The sequence below is a fragment of the Staurois parvus genome, unplaced genomic scaffold, assembly GCF_062004578.1.
Source record: "Staurois parvus isolate SC_StPar_1 unplaced genomic scaffold, SC_StPar_1.0 ptg000673l, whole genome shotgun sequence".
NCBI lineage: Eukaryota > Metazoa > Chordata > Amphibia > Anura > Ranidae > Staurois > Staurois parvus.
The window spans coordinates 1286841-1303076 of NW_028318469.1; the positions used below are offsets into that span (position 1 = coordinate 1286841).

Below are 16236 nucleotides of genomic sequence, written 5' to 3' on the forward strand. Positions count from 1 at the left end.
CAAACTAAAAAATACATCCTAATTTGGGTTATTTTCAAAAAGACATGTAGCAGAATACATCTTGGCCTAAATTTATGAAGAACACTTATTTATTTACAAACTTTTATAACAGAAACAAAGAAAAACGTGTTTTTTTTTTCAAAATTTTAGCAAAAAATAAAAACCCCAGCGGCGATTAAATACCACCAAAAAAAGCTCTAGTTGTGTGAAGAAAATGATAAAATTTCAGTTTGGGTACAATGTTGTAATGTTGTATGTCCGCGCAATTGTCATTCAAAGTGTGAGAGCGCTGAAACGTGAAAAATGGCCTGGGCAGGAAGGTGTAAAATTGCCCGGTATTGAAATGGTTAACCAAAGAAATGCAGCAGAATACATTTTGGCGTAAATTTGTGAAGAAAGATTTATTTTTAAAGTTTTTTATAGCAAAAACTAATCCTTTTTTCAAAATGTTCAGTCTTTTTTCTTTTTATATAGTAATTAATAATAAAGAAAAACTAGTGGTGATTAAACACCACCAAAAGAAAGCTCTCTGTCTGAATAAAAAAAAGATATACAATTTGTTTGGATACAGTGTTGAATGACTGAATACTTGTTTTTCAAATTATGACCGTGCTGAAATATGAAAAATTGCATTGGCAGAAAGGGGGTGAATTAGTTAATTTTAACCCCTTAATGGAGTCCCTGATTTTTTTACCAGCTCTCTATTCTTCTGCATAATCAGTTCATCCTGCAGTTGGAGCCCTGTTTAAACAATATGCAATAATGAGATCCCAGCCCCTGACCCATGTCCTTCACATGGTTTGTTGTTTCCTTTCCTTGTCTTGATATTAGAGATCCATTTACTAAAGGCTTGTCCCCTGCTTCAAATTCCTCTGAATTTGATCTAAGAGTTCCCTCATCCCACAATTTATTTGCATGGTGGACTATATCTGGCTGGTGTGTGTATATCATAACAGTATTAAAATGCAATTTAGTAACCTGCATGATCTGCACAAACAAGACATTTTACTTTAATTTTTGTTTTAGGTATCCAACCTTTATTGATGCTCTCAGAGACCTAGACGATTCTCTTTCCATGTGCTTTCTATTTTCTACCTTCCGTCGGACTGGCAAATGCCATGTGCAGACAATACAGCTTTGTCGTAGGCTTTCTGTAGAATTCCTCAATTATGTAATTGCCTCCCGTTCTCTACGCAAGGTGAGTTGACAAAAAGAAAATCGCAGTCTTGTTTGGGAATTCTGTAATTCAGTCGGAAGTGCAACATTATTAATACTTAGCAATGGGTATGTTAACCTCTAAAGCTGTGTTTTGGCAGTGAAGTGCAGTATAATTGGGGGGGAATTTGCAATGTATGCAGAGTTGTCTTCATTGAACACTAGATGGCACTAATTGAATACAACCTGTTGCTGATCTGTAATGTTCAACCTGAACTTTGGGGAAGTGAGCTTCTCACACACTGAAAGGATTAATTGCTTGTTTTGTGACTAGGCAACTAGCAAAAAATAACTTTTCCTTGCTTTTATGCTTTGTTCCTCTAGCAGTAGCTGCTCACCTTTTTTGTCTACAACTTTTTTTTTTCCCCTTGTAACAGGTTAAGGGCTCGTTCACACTTGACTGTTTTACCAACTCTTGGCAAACACCGCATGTGCGGTTCAGCGGTGGTTGCTAGGCGTTTGCCAAGCGTTAAAAATGCCCTACAAACGCCTATAATGAAGTTTGAATGGTGTTGGCGGGCGTTTGCGGAGCGGCACCATGGACTAGAATAGGAGGCTTCAACGCCTCCTGACTCGACCAGAGGCGGCCATTTTGACGCGACGCTAATGCTCCCGTTAGAACAGCACCATGTGCTGCAATGTGCAGCATTGTCTGGGAAGCGGTAAAAACGCTTCCCAAACGCCTTTCTGCCGCCTGCACACAACGCTAGTGTGAACGTAGCCTGAGACTCCATGCACACTAGCGCTTTATGTAATCTGGAAAACCATTGATAATGGCGTTTTTGTGTCTGCTTGTGGTAGCTTTTAGGAGCATTAGCATTTTATTATCGTTATTACAGTACATGAAGAAAAAAAAACGTTTGATACGTTTTTATTTCTGCCGGGAGAACAAACCCAAAAGCTGTACAAAAACAAATTTATTTTTTTTCTACTCCAAAACGTTGAAGCTTGAAAAATGCTTCTAGCAGAAGATCCTGCATGGATTTGTAGGACAACACTATTAGCTTCTAGAAGCAAAAAAAGAATGCTCATAATATCTTCTAGGAGCTTAAAAAAACATTAGGGTACATGAAGCTTAAGGGTTCATGCATAAGGAAATTTCCCATTGGTTTCTCACACCTGGTGAGCCATAGGTGCCACATACAGCCTTCTGTGTTCAGGAAACACATTGAACATGCACATGCAGGTAACCGTTGATGCAAAGAAGCATCTGTGTTTACAAGAGTACAAATGTGTACAGGCTTTCACGTGCATGGCAGGCTGTACACGGCACCTGCGGCTAGCCAGGCGTGGGAAAGCACTGGGAAATGAATGCTAGCCATAAAAAAAAAAAGCACCTATAAATCTTCATGTATATGAACCGTAGCAGAGTGGTAGAGCCATAGTCTTTGCTCTCCTTTCACGTTTGTAGAGTTTATTGTGGTCATGTTGTGCTCAGAGCCAGGAATTTAAACAAGGCAGGTACAGAATTGCACAAAACAAATTTAAAAATACATTTTTATGTTAAGCAGCAGTGGACTCATTAGCTAGCAGGCACTTCTGTGGAGTCATTAAATATAATATGTACCATTTAAAAAGGTGCAAGAACAAGGTCTTTAGGGGAAGCTGGTATAATGCCCAGGCAGTAGGGATGCACCAATACTCGTACTCAAGCTCCTGAGACCAGAAACCAATACTTTGTGGTGGTAATTTGTGTCAGTACAAACTGCACCGCAAAGATTAGCTTGCAATTCCTGTCCAAATCGCATGCGATTTCACCACTGCTCCTGTGCAATCCCAGGCTTGTCACAGCCTTAATTCCCATAGGAGTGGTGTGGGAAATCTCCCTGCAGGCATTCCATGCTAAGCAGCGAGTGGGTGTGTGTGAATGTATAATATGGAGGCAGATGCTCCATAATCTCAGTGGTAGGAGAGAAGAGAAAGGGAATTTGAAATCCCCAGATCTGTGATGCGGTTTTCACTAATCTCCTTGCAGGGATGACAGTATGGGCTAAACAACATCTGATTGGTTAGCACCATCTGTGTGACCTCTATCCGAGCTGTCAATCCCCACTGTTTTCTCCTCTCCTACCGCTGAGAATATGGAGCATCTTCTTCCATAGTGTACATCCCCACACGCCCACTCTCCACTGTGGGAAACCTCCCTGCACTGTTCCTGTTTGAACTCCGGGCTATACAGCCTGTGTTCACACAGGAGCAGTGGGGAAACCACATGCAATTTACGCAGGAATCACATTGCTGTTCTAATAGCATGCTATTTGAGGTGCAGTTTGCATCCATACATTTTTGTATTATCGCAGATTGCACCGCGATGTAATCGGTATTGGCGAATTCGGAGTATTTGAACGAAAGTATCAGTACTTTTTTTTTCTTTTGAGAGAGAGGTATCAGTGCATCCCTACCAGGCCGCACAGCTAAGAGAGAAAGCTGAATGTTATTACTGTGCGTAGTCTTTGTTTGCACAGCTTTGCTGCCCTGCCATTTATCATCTTATACAGAAATAATGTATGCAGTGTTTTATTTAGTTGATTAACTTATGTGACTTGTATGTTTGTTTGGGTGTCATTGGTTAGTGTTACAGACAAACATTCTTTACAGCCATGATTTATAATAGCTAAGTAAAATATTAACCTAAATAACTCTTACAGCCTCATTATCGTTTGAGCTTTCATGTACCAAGTACTAATTTCTTGGCTAGAGCTAGATCTGTTCAATGACTATGAAAGAAAATCCGCTCTGAGGATTGTTCATTACTTACACAATGGTTTAACATAAGGCTATTATTTTATGTTATCAGCTCTATCAAACTGGAGAGAAGGTGACTGTAGTGCCCTTTTAGTAGGGTTATTTGACAGTGTGCCAGATGTGGCTTGCTTAGTAGAATATTGGAATACTAGAACATGCGAAAAAAATTAGGGGTATATTTAAAAAGCAATGAATGTGACATTCACTGCAGGTCATTCCACCTTGTGCATGTGTTTTAATATTGGAGAGATTTGTTCATCTGCAGTGAATGTTTGGTTATACGATTTGGTCCTCCATATGTTTGCCAGTATTGAAACTACTGACAACTGCTTAAGAGCGCATTTACACTTCTGGTTGGGTGTGGTAAAAATAGGTTGTTGAGCCTGATTTTTGCCTCCCGAGCTCACCTGCAGTTAACATCCATCTGATCTGCATTTGATCTGCTTTAGAGGGTTTTGCACTTATATTGACTTGTATGTGAATGCAAATCCTGTTTGTGAAATCCGTTACAATTATTTCATGACCTTCAGAGTCCTAAGATCCTTAAGTGTAATAACCTATATTTACCAATGAGACGTCACTAAAGGCACACTGCTACTACTGATATTCTGTTTGATTACTGCAGTTCGTACATTGCTCCTTTTATCACTCTGTAAGCCTTGTAGCTATTCTGTAATGTGACAGATTGCCATATGAGTACAGTGTACTAATATGCATAAGTCCTTTTTTAAAGAGGAACTTCATTCCTTGTTAGCTTTGCTCCCTTCCTGGTGCTGCTATGTTTGTTACTCAAACCTTCGGGTCCCAGAATGCATCTGCACACTTGCAGTGAAGTTTCTACCCATGTGCTGACAAGGACTTCCATACCCACTGCATCGTTGTACATGCAGTGGAAACCTGCGTGTGCACAGATATGCTGCAGAGCTCTGCTGGGACCCAGAACTCTGCATCAGAATCTAGGTGGTGGGATTGAATGTCCTTCTCACCTAAAATACTCATGAAGTTGGAAAAAAAAATCCAAATGTGTGAGAGGGAGAGGGGAAGAAAGTAGGGTTAAAGTAAGAGTTTATTTACCTAGTGGGCCATCGAATCCTCAAGTTTTTGGTGTGTGTGTGTGTGTGTGTGTGTGTTGTTTTGTCTGAGTATAGATCTATGTTTGCCCCAAGTATGTTTGAAGCCACTTACTGTTGACTGACTCCCTACCTCTGCTGACAGTTAGTCCAAGCATCAACTGCCCTTTCAGTAAAATAGTACTTTCTAAGGTTAGTTTTGAAAGTTCCTCCCGTTAGTTTGAGGTCATGTCCCCGTGTTCTTGATCTTGGCTTCATATTGAAAATACTGCCCTCCTGAACCTTATTCACCACCTTGGTGTATTTAAAAGTTTCAGTCATGTCTCCCCTTCCCCTTCTTTCCTCCAGATCGTACATATTAAGTTCCCGAAGTCTCGCTTGATATGTTTTATCCCTTAGACTGATCACCATTTTTGCCACCCATCTCCAGACTTGTTCTATCCGTATCAATATCTTTTTGTAAGTCCAGAACTGGACACAGTATCATAAATGAGGTCTCACTAAAGATCATATAAGGCAATCAATCAGGACCTTCTTCCTGCTTTCCTCTTCTCACTGGACAGAAGCAGCAGCGGAGCCATTGTCTCCTGCTGCTGTCAATCTCAGCCAGTGAGGAATGGGCAGGGCTGAGCTCGGGAGTGAACACGCAAGCGGCTTGCTATGGAGGCACTTGGCAGGGGAAGGACTCCAGAAGAGGAGAATCTGGGGCTGCTCTGTGTAAAACCATTGCACAGCACAGGTGAGTATAATATGTTTGTTAAAGTGGAACTGCACTCAAAAGGGGAAGTTCCACTAGTATCTGTAGCTGCTGACTTTTAATATTTTTGGGGGGAGCCCGGATCTCCGCTTTAAATTTAAAAAAAAAACAAAACACATCTTTAGCTTCTTAGAATCACTTTAAAATAGATTTGCTGTGCAGTAATTGCTAAGTGAAGCTTTGCTGAAAGCATGTTACTTTCTCGTCCATTGTCATCCATTGAAGGATGTAGAATGTCTTTTATCTTCAGGTTATACTGTTGCCTACACAAGGATTGAACACTGTTTAAAAAAAAAAACAAAAAAAAAAAACCAGGATAACCCATCCTACTACCTGCATGCCTCAGTTTTCTGGTAGTTTCCAAGGAGGTCAGACATCTTTTCTTTAGCCCTGCTCTGTAAAAGTCTAGCCCAGGGGTGGGCAAACTTTTTGACTTGAGGGCCGCAATGGGTTCATATATTGGACCCGGGGGCCGGACCAAGAGTAGATGAATGATGTGTATGTGTCATCCATAGTAAGTATAGTAATATTCCCCCATAGTAAGCATAGTAATTAATTCCCCATATAGTAATTCATCCCCCATAGTAATTCATCCCCCATATAGTAATTCATCCCCCATATAGTAATTCATCCCCCATATAGTAATTCATCCCCCATATAGTAATTCATCCCCCATATAGTAATTCATCCCCCATAGTAATTCATCCCCCCTATAGTAATTCATCCCCCCTATAGTAATTCATCCCCCCTATAGTAATTCAATTCACTTACCTTTGCTCCGTGCGTTCCTCTCGCCGTGTTCCCGCGCCGTTCCTGTCTTCAGGGCGGACTGTGAGAGGAGCCTAGCTCCCCTCACGTTCGTCACGCTGCCCCGCCTTCACACATCCTGACAGCCATCCTGACAGTATCACGCTCCACGGGTCGGATTAAAAGGTCCGCCGGGCCGTAGTTTGCCCATTGCTGGTCTAGCCTATCTTTGCTAGCACAATTTTTCTTTCTCAATTGCTCATACAAAGCTTTGCTTTTGGAGTGCCATATCCAGACCCTGCAGAACTGGACATTGCAGGGATAACCTGGAAGTGACCTTTTGGCACCAAGTTCCGTTTTAATGCATTTTCTAAACTCCATTTTGGTTAGCTGCGGAGCAGTTTCCAGGCCCAGAGCTATTGGCATTGCCTCAGCACTTTCTGTCTGTAAGGGCTCACTGCATGAGTAGGCTGGTTAGATTAAGCACTCGGAGCTATCTGATTCAGTTTCATCTCCAGCACTTAAAAAAAAATCCCTTAAAAATCCCACTTTCTGCTGGTTTCCAATGCGGGAGGGGTTAATGCTGTCGGACTTGGCGCTGGTGTCATCCACTGGGTTGAGTCTTCTGGGTGTGCTCTGAACTTTTTCCAGCCCTATGCCATCAAGGAAGCATTTCCCCACTGCTGCTCCTGCTTGCAGGAAGCCACATGGAACTTTGCTCTTTTGTTTGTTGCTGCTGCCCACCTTCAGTGGCTTTGGTCATCTCCAGTTATCTGACCCTCATCTGCTGTTGGCTGTTTGGATTTATTATTGCCTGAGGCCTTGCCACAAACCCTGAGCCTTATATTGCCTTACCACCATGCGGTTGCAACATGTCTGATTCTAGAGGGGGGGGGGAGTTCCTCTAACAGGTGCTCCCTTTTCACGCCATACTAATGGCTGCAGGGTTGCTTGCAGTGCTCCCGTAGCATGTCTGTAATCATGTTGTCCTCTGGTCCTAGAGTCTGTTCTGTCATTTGAGTCCTCTATGGCTCTGTTGGTTGTGACTGGTTCCTCTGCCTTTTCAGCTGAGGTTTTAACTACAGCCATGCAAGACTTTATGGCCCAGAACTCTGCAGGGGAAGATATGATATTGTTCGTACGGCCTATGTGCAGAGTCTTAATATGATTTATCCATGATCTTAGCAGCTTTTCAACCTCAGAGACTCTGTTTCTGAATAATTCCTGTCTTTGCCCAATGAGTTTATCCTAGAGGAGACGCGTTCCTCTGCTATTACACCTAAATTAAAAGGCCAGTTTGGCTATATTGAAGCAGTGAGCATCACCCTGAAATTGGAGGATCAACCTCTGGCCTCTACCTGTGCTCTTTACAGTCTTGGGTCCTTTTAATGCCCGTAAGGCCACAAAGACTTTCAATTGCACTTGCCATTCTTACTCTTTATGGAGATAGGAAGCCCACCTCTAAGTAGCATGTGATTTATGTGGCTTTCAGTTCTATTCTTGATAGGTTACTGGTGGCAGGAATAGCAGTCTTCCCCAATTGAAAAAAAAAAACCTAAGACACATACTGCAAAATCTTCTTTTTCTCTGTCAAAAAATGTTCCTTTTCATTTCTCCACTCCACACCATCTACATCCAGACCCTCCCAGGCTTGGCTCCCAGTCCAGCCAAAGGTTTGGGGCTCAGTCAACCAAACCTTCTGACAAGCCTTCCTTGGCATGTTGGTGCACCCCCACTTAACAGAGTGTGATGTAGACACTTGGACAGCTTAATAAACAACTAAATACACTATATTGCCAAAAGTATTGGGACGCCCCTCCAACAAAAAATGAATTAAACTTTAGCTTTAGGAGTAATAGGCAGCTTAAAGTAGTATTAATCTCTCAGTGATTTTAGCCTAGCATATTAAGTACAATAAAATAGTCCCCAATAAGATTCATACTTCACTCTCAGTTTACTACTTTTAGTGCTGCCGTCTCCTGTTCTCTCAGTGTTGCTTCCCTGAACTTCAGTCTTCACAGGAAAGTATTAACAATGGACAGCGCAGTCTGTTACTAGAAGGGGAGGAAGGAGTAGGGGTGCTTTACCGTCCAAGGCTATAGTGCTGTATGTTTCTATTGATGTACACAGTGTAGGGAAACCACTCTAGTGCCTGCATTCAAGGATGTCTCCATGGGGTGCTGCAAGGTAAGAGCCACCCTGAAACGGGTGGCAGTTGTCATGGCACCAGATTCAACTTAGACATGGGCAAGAATTTTCAGTAAAGAATTACTGCATAAAAGCTTAAGTAAACTGAGTGCTTAAAAACTGTCAGTTTAATATCACTTTATTGGGATGGGACTTTTGAGCTATTTACTCATTTCACCAATAAGGTTATGTGTATTGTTTATTTGCAGGCACTTGGTAATGGGTTTTCTCTTTTACTTTGGTGATCCCGGTAACACATGGTCCATTCCTATCCTACTTGAAGATGATGGCGTTTTTAAGGAAGGATTTTCTAACGTTTCATCTGGTTTCTCTAACTTTTTTTTTGCAGGTCTTTTTGTCTATCAAAGGAATTTACTATCAAGCAGACATACTAGGGCAGACTGTGACGTGGATTACCCCATATGCTTTTTCACATGATGTAAGTTATTAAATAGTTTTATAAGTGGAATATTCTTTCCTTTTTTTTTTTCTTTTTTTTTGCGGCATATTTGAAAGGGTTTTTTTTTTTTTTCAGGTATATTTCAGTCAAAAGTGCAAAGCAATCGGTTATACACCCATCCTACTAAATGTTTATTGAATATAACAGCGATACATTTGTTGCCTTACATGGGGTTTTAGAATACAGTGTCCAGGTGTAAAGGTGCTTAGTATAATTTCCATGTTTGCAACACCAATAAACAAGATGTAGCATGTGTAATGGGCATGTTATGTAGCAGACCCAAGGCTGAGAAAGCCATATATTTTGTACCAGGGCTCTGAATATTGCTTACAAGGTATAATCCACCTGGATACACAAAGTAGTTGTGATGATATGTATAGTTTTACTAACACATGTCAAAGTTGCAAAATTGTGTTCAGGCATTATCATTTGTTTTACCCTGAGTCGCCAAGGGGTGAAAATGGTACATTTTCTTAGTATAACATTTGATTTGTTTTCTGTTGTGAATAAAATATGGTTTTATGAGATGTTTAGATTTTACACAATGTCCAATATTTTTTAGATTTTGGGTTGTATGCAGAAACAAAAATCATTGTCTTCCTACTCCATTTTTCATCCAAGCAGCTACCATGTTGTAATCTAATGGAAATTATACTAAGCGCCTTTACACATGGATGGACACTGTATTCTAAAACCCCATGTAAGGCAACAATGTATTGCTGTTATCCTGCTGTTATATTCAATAAACATTTAGTAGGAAGGGTGTACAACCGATTGCTTTGCACTTTTGACTGAAATATACCTGCAAAAAAAAAAACCTTTCAAATATAACAACTTAGGTTGTTTTGCTGCAGATCTGTTGCCAAATACTCACTGTGCCTTGCTTTTTCATGTGTTGAAAAAAAAAAAAAAGTTTCTCCAAGGCACCATTTAAATTCAGACTTGCCTGCAAACTTTAAATGTAATTGGTGATATGTAAATGAAGGGAGACATTTTGCACACCATAAGCATCAGGAAGTATACCCTGATTTGCATGAGAATATAGAGCAATTTAATTGTTAAGGTATTTAGGTGGGTTTTTAAGTGCCCCTTTTCCCACTTACTGAAATGCAGCATAAACTTTAAAAGAAAAGGTATAGGGAGGGGTAAAAATCTCCTGACTTCCATGGTTCTCCATCCTTCTGCTGATGAGATTCCAGGGAATAAGTAGTTCTCCAGATCTCATGAGAAGTCACTTGGAATGTCTTCTCAGCATGATTTGGAGTACTTGCCATTCCCTGGGATTCCGGTGCAGAAGGATAACATTGCCCTTGCCTAGGTGCTGCAGATGGAAGCAAAGGGAAACGTAATTATATTAAAGTGTCACTGAACTCAAAAAATACATTTAAAAAAAAAAAAAAAACCTTTCCATATAATTACTATAACCAAATTCCAATCCATGTGTGGTCACTGTGTTTGATCAGTTGATTGACTTCTGTTCACTCTGTTGGTATTTTCTCACTCGATCAGCATTGCAGGCTATAAACTGCAGCCCTGATCTCTGTAGTCTGACAGCAGAGGATTCTCCCCACCATCGGAATACAAAGACAGTGGGGGGGATTCCCAGATCCACTTCAAATGTGTGTATGGGGGTTGGGTCAGTTTTTTTTTTTTTTTTTTTTTTTGTTTTTTTTTTTTGTGTGTGTGTTTTTTGGGGGCGGTTTTTATGAGTGAATGGGAAAGAAAAAGCTGACTCCTGTATGGTCAGCATAAGAACTTCAAACACTAGTATTGACATGATTGTGTCATCTCTGAGCCAACATTTTAGTTCAGAAAGTAGATATTTACCCTAAATTTTTTATTATTATACAGGATTTATATAGCACCAACAGTATGCTCAGCGCTTTACAATATAACGGGAGACAATACAGCAACAATACAGTTCAATACAAGAGGGTCCTGCTCCTTGGAGCTTACAATCTAAGAGGGAGGGGCTAGTGGTACAAAAGGTAATAACTGTGGGGGATGGACTGGTAGGAGGAATAGAAGATTCCATTATTAGCTGAGCGCAGGATAGGCTTGCTTGAAGAGAGGTTTTCAGAGATTGCCTAAAAGTGAGCAGAGTAGGCGATAGTCTGATAAATTGGGGTAGAGAGTTCCAGAGGATGGGGGAAGCTCTGGAGAAGTCCTGGAGATGAGCATGGGAGGAGGAGGCTAGGGAGCAGGAGGCCATGTGAGGAGCAGAGAGTACGGTTTGGGTGATATTTGGAAACAAGTTTGGTGATGTAATTTGGGGCAGAGTTATAAATGGCTTTTAATTGTTAATGTTTTGAATTTTATCTGTTGCAATGGGAAGCCAGTGGAGGGATTGGCAGAGAGCGGTGGCAGATATAGAACGGTTAGTAAGGTGTATGAGTCTGGCAGCAGCATTCATGGTAGACTGAAGTGGGGATAGCCTGGCCTGCGATGAGGGAGGGAGTTACAATAGTCAAGGTGAGAGATAACCAGGGAGTGATTAAGTTCCTTTGTAGTTTCAGAGGTTAAGAACAGGCATATCTTGAAGATGTTGTGGAGGTGAAATCTACAAGATTTGGACAGTGATTGGATTTGGGGCTGAAAGGACAGATGGGAGTCAAGGATTACACCTAGTACCCTGGCATGAGGGGAGGGGCTGATGGTTGTATTATTAATCTTGATGGAGAAGTCAGGGGTGGGGGCAAGGGCTGGAGGGAATAGTATGTGCTCAGTTTTGGAAAGATTGAGTTTCAGGAAGTGGAGTGACATCCATGCCGATATGTCACTTAGTAGGTTAGTAATGCGAGAGGAGACTGAAGGTGTGAAGTGAGTAGAAAGATAGATTTGTGTATCATCAGCATAGAGATGGTACTTAAAGCCATGGGAGTTTATCAAGTAACCAAAGGAGGAGGTGTAGATGGAGAAGAGAAGGGGTCCAAGGACAGAACCTTGAGGGACCCCTACAGAAAGAGGTAGGAGGAGAACCAAGAGAGAGCAGAGTCTCGAAGGGCAAGAGAGTGGAGTTTTTTTGTTTTTTTTTTTGAGGAGGGGATGGTCAACAGTAACAAAAGCCGCAGAGAGGTCAAGTAGTAAGAGTATGGAGTAGTGGCCATTGGTTTTAGCAGTTAGTAGATCATTAGTGAGTTTTAGTTGGGCAATTTCTGTGGAGTGTATTGAGCGAAAGCCAGACTGTAGAGGGTCAAGAAGGTTGTGGTCAGTGAGGTAGGAACTCAGGTGATTGTAGACCAAGCATTCTAAGAGTTTAGAGGTAAATGGGAGCAGGGAGATGGGTCTTAACTTGTTCAGGTTGGTGGGGTCCAGGGAGGGCTTTTTAAGTATGTGAGTGATGTGCTCATGCTTTAGAGGGGTGGGGAAGGCACCATTAGAGAAGGAGAGATTGAAGATGTGAGGGAGCATAGGATAGAAGAAGGGGGTGACCGTAGTAGTTGTGAGGGCACAGGATCCAGGGGCAGGAAGTGAGACGGGTTTCTGAGAAAACCTTAGTGACCTCTTTGGTAGTAGCAAGGTCAAAAGAGAAAAGTGTTGAGAAAAAAATTTCAGAGGGATTACTGTGATCTCTGTGAGAAGAAAATTTGCAAATATTGCTAAGAATGTATACCCTTTACATGAAAAAAACCTGTGTCATACTAGGTCTACTGTAAAGTATGTTTGGTCAAAAACCACAGTAACAGGCTGCTCCTAGCACCATGCCATAAAACAATTATCTATATGTTGTCTTGGTTGTGATGTACGGATCACTTATTAATCGCTGTCAGATACTTTAGCTATGGACATAGGTCATGTTCCTGTTAACACCTGATGTTGCCTCACATAATCTGTAAAGTACTAAAACATTTTAATGCTGCTTTTAGTGTGTTCATAGCATTTGTGTTTAGAGCACTATAACTACTCTAAATGTAATTTATGAGCTACCTTTTGATTACTTTAATTAGATCAGATTAAAGCCATAAACCGGTTTATTGCATTTACAATTTGTATTTTATTTCCTTTGCTTTAATAAATAGTAGATGTCGTAGTAAATGCAGTTCTAGCCCTTACATCAGTCTTTCATAAGTAATACAGAGGATTTCAGCACTTTTTAAGTAAAGTGATATTATTGGTCATAATTTTTTCAGGGACATAAACAAAAATAATGTTGAATTTATATCGCCTGACACCCAGGGCATGTCGTTCCGAGCGCCGGGCAGGTAGTGTTTTTTTTTTTAACCTTTAGCCCTGCTGCGGGCAAGCAGCAGGGCTCACCTGTCAGGTGAAAGCATTCGAACGGCAGCTCTGCCACTCGTTTTGCTTTCAAAGAGCCTACAGTGCCAGCATCCTGTATACCTGGTATATCTAAGAGTATTTTTATAGATTTTGATCTTACCATCATAATGTAGAATACTTTAAAGATAAATCATCTGCTTTGTAAATGGTGTTATTGACCAGACACCCCCAGGATCACTGGATATGCTTCTGAAATGTAACTTAAAGTGCGTTCACAGCTATAATAGATCTCTTTAATCCTGTTACTTTTGTAGTAATGCCTCAGTCTGGTTGTGTATTAGCTCATGCAACCCCTGGCTTATCTTCATTCAGACTGGAACAGAAAATGGCAGTTTGTTTCCTGGGTTGAGGTGGCATTCAGGCGCAAGGCAAGTAAAAAGCACCCCCTCCCTCCTCAGAGGAGGATTCTGGGCCGGAGTTGGCTCTGCCATCGTGGGTTTGGCTTTCCCAGTGTGCTCAGAAGAAGCGGGCTCTGATCCCTCTGACAATGAGGAGTCCTCAGTGGCCATTGTGGCGCATTAAAAAGGCACTGGTGGCCACGCTCATTACCACGGTGCAGAACACCATTAAAGCTTGAGGCTCCTTCTGGTGCTACTGAGGAAGTGCATGTCTCTTTTCAGTCTCACAAGCCAGTCCGCACTGCTAAAGTTTTTCCTTACCCACCCTATTTTGATCAGTTAAATTACAAGGATTGGGAATGCCCGCAGCAATCTTTTTTGGTCCCGAGGCATTTTTCTGTGCATTACCCATTTCAGTAGTCCCTTCTGAAGAAGTGATGCTCTCCTATCGTAGATCCTCCTCCCCCCATCTCTAGGTTGAACAAGGCGACCATGATTCCAGTGGAGGGGTCTCCTTCCTTCAAGGATCCCGCAGACAGGAAGGTGGAGTCTGCTCTGTTTACGATGGCAGGCTTGGCCCTTTGCCCAGTGTTAGCCACAGCTCTTGTGTCTCAGACACTTACTGAGTGGACTAAGCTCTTGCACCACAATTTGGGTTATTAGCAGGTACCCCTGATCTATGTGGAAATGGCGGACCAGCTGGTAATAGGCCTCAGATATGTTTGTGATGCTGCCCTGGATGCGGCCCCTCTGCTCTCAAAGTTGTCCGTCTCGGCTGTAGTTCTTTGGCGGGTACTTTGGCTGAAGTGCTGGTTGGCGGACCAAACGTCTGAAAAAGCCTGGCCAATTTACTCTTCCAGGGCTAGCATCTATCTGGAGCCACACCACAAGCAGGGCCCCTCCTTTGGGCTCACATACAACTTTTTCGTCTGCCGGGATCTGCGGACAAAGGTTCCCAGCCCACCAAGGCTCCTGGCTTCGCAAGCCTTTCAGATCTGCAGACAAGCCCTCTTCAGCATGAAGGTCTGCCCCCATCTGTTGGTGGGGGGTCACCTTCGGTGGTCTGTGGACCTCCCTACTTTCCGACGCCTGGGTCCATGAACTGATTTTGTCTGGCTACAAAATAGAGTTTCTGTTCTTCCCAAAATCCATGTTGCTCCTTACCCAGCACTTGAAATACTTGGGGCTGATCCTCAACTCGGCACAGGCGAAGGTGTTCCTCTCACTGATCAAGCTTTGGACTCTCCAGACTGCAGTGCGGTTGCTGCTGTCCTTGAGGTGATCGTCTCTGCATGAGGGTGCTTGGTCTCATGGTGTCCACCTTTTTGAGGTGGTCCCATATGCCCAATTTCAAACCTGGGCCCTGCAGAAGGAGACCTTATGCAGGTGGGACAGATCTCCAACGTTTTTGGACAATCAAATTCACGTGGGACACGTGAACAAGGCCTCTATTCTCTTTGGGTCGGGAAGTAATTTCTCCCTCTCCGTTGGACGGTGGTCACGACGAATGTCAGCCTGGCTGGGGAGGGGTTTTATGTCAATCACCAAGGAGGGACAAGGAGTTCAGCAGCGGTCAAGGCGGTCTCTCACATTCTTCAGTGGGCGGAACTTCATGTTCCGGCTCTCTCTGCTGTCTACATTCCGGGCGTAGAAAACTGGCAGGCGGACTATCTCAGCCGCCAAATGCTGGATCAGGGAAAATGATCTCTGCACCCAGAGGTGTTTGGCACATTTGCCTGCAGTGGGGCACACCAGACATGGATCTGCTGGCCTCCTGTCTCAATCGGAAGGTGCTGAGATTCGTGGCAAGAGCGAAGGATCCCTTGGTGGATGTGTCAGATGCTCTGGTGGTGCCATGGAGTCATTATCGCCTGATTTATGCCTTTCCCGCTCAAGCTATTCCCTCGTCTACTATGCAAGATAGAGGCCGAGGGGATTCCGGTTATTCAAATAGCTCCACATTGGCCTCAGCGACCCTGGTATGCTGACGTGCTGCTGGTTGCAGACGTCCCTGGCGACTTCTGTTGTGCGAGGATCTCCTGTCCCAAGGGCCGATATTCCACCCTGCTTTACCATCTCTGGCTTTGACGGCTTGCCTATTGAAAGCCAGGTGCTGAAGGACACTATGTTGAAGGCGCGCAAGTCTACTTCCCAGAGGATATATCATCGCACCTGGAAGGCTTACATTTTTTATTGTGAGGCTATGGTATGGCATCCACGCTCTTTTTCTATTTCTCAAATTATGGCTTTTCTACAACTAGGGTGTTGATCAGAAGCTAGCCTTGAGCACTATTAAGGGCCAAGTGTCATCTCTGGCAATCATTTTTCAATGCCCCTTGGCTATGCACTCTTTGGATTGTACCTTTTTTATTCAGGAGGTTTGGCATGTTGCCCGCCGTCTGTGCCATGGAACCTGAACCTGGTTCTTTCGGTCCTTCA

The 16236-nt window shown here is 42.7% G+C and overlaps 1 protein-coding gene across 1 annotated transcript in view; it reads left to right on the forward strand.

The window, feature by feature from the left end:
* The window catches only part of PES1 (pescadillo ribosomal biogenesis factor 1), a 52441-nt gene that overhangs the window by 21108 nt on the left and 15097 nt on the right, over nt 1-16236 (forward strand). Inside the window, exons 5-6 of the mRNA XM_089652210.1 lie at nt 1027-1198; nt 9071-9160. Of these exons, the coding sequence (XP_089508336.1) occupies nt 1027-1198; nt 9071-9160 (262 nt within the window). The remainder of the gene's footprint in view (nt 1-1026; nt 1199-9070; nt 9161-16236) is intronic.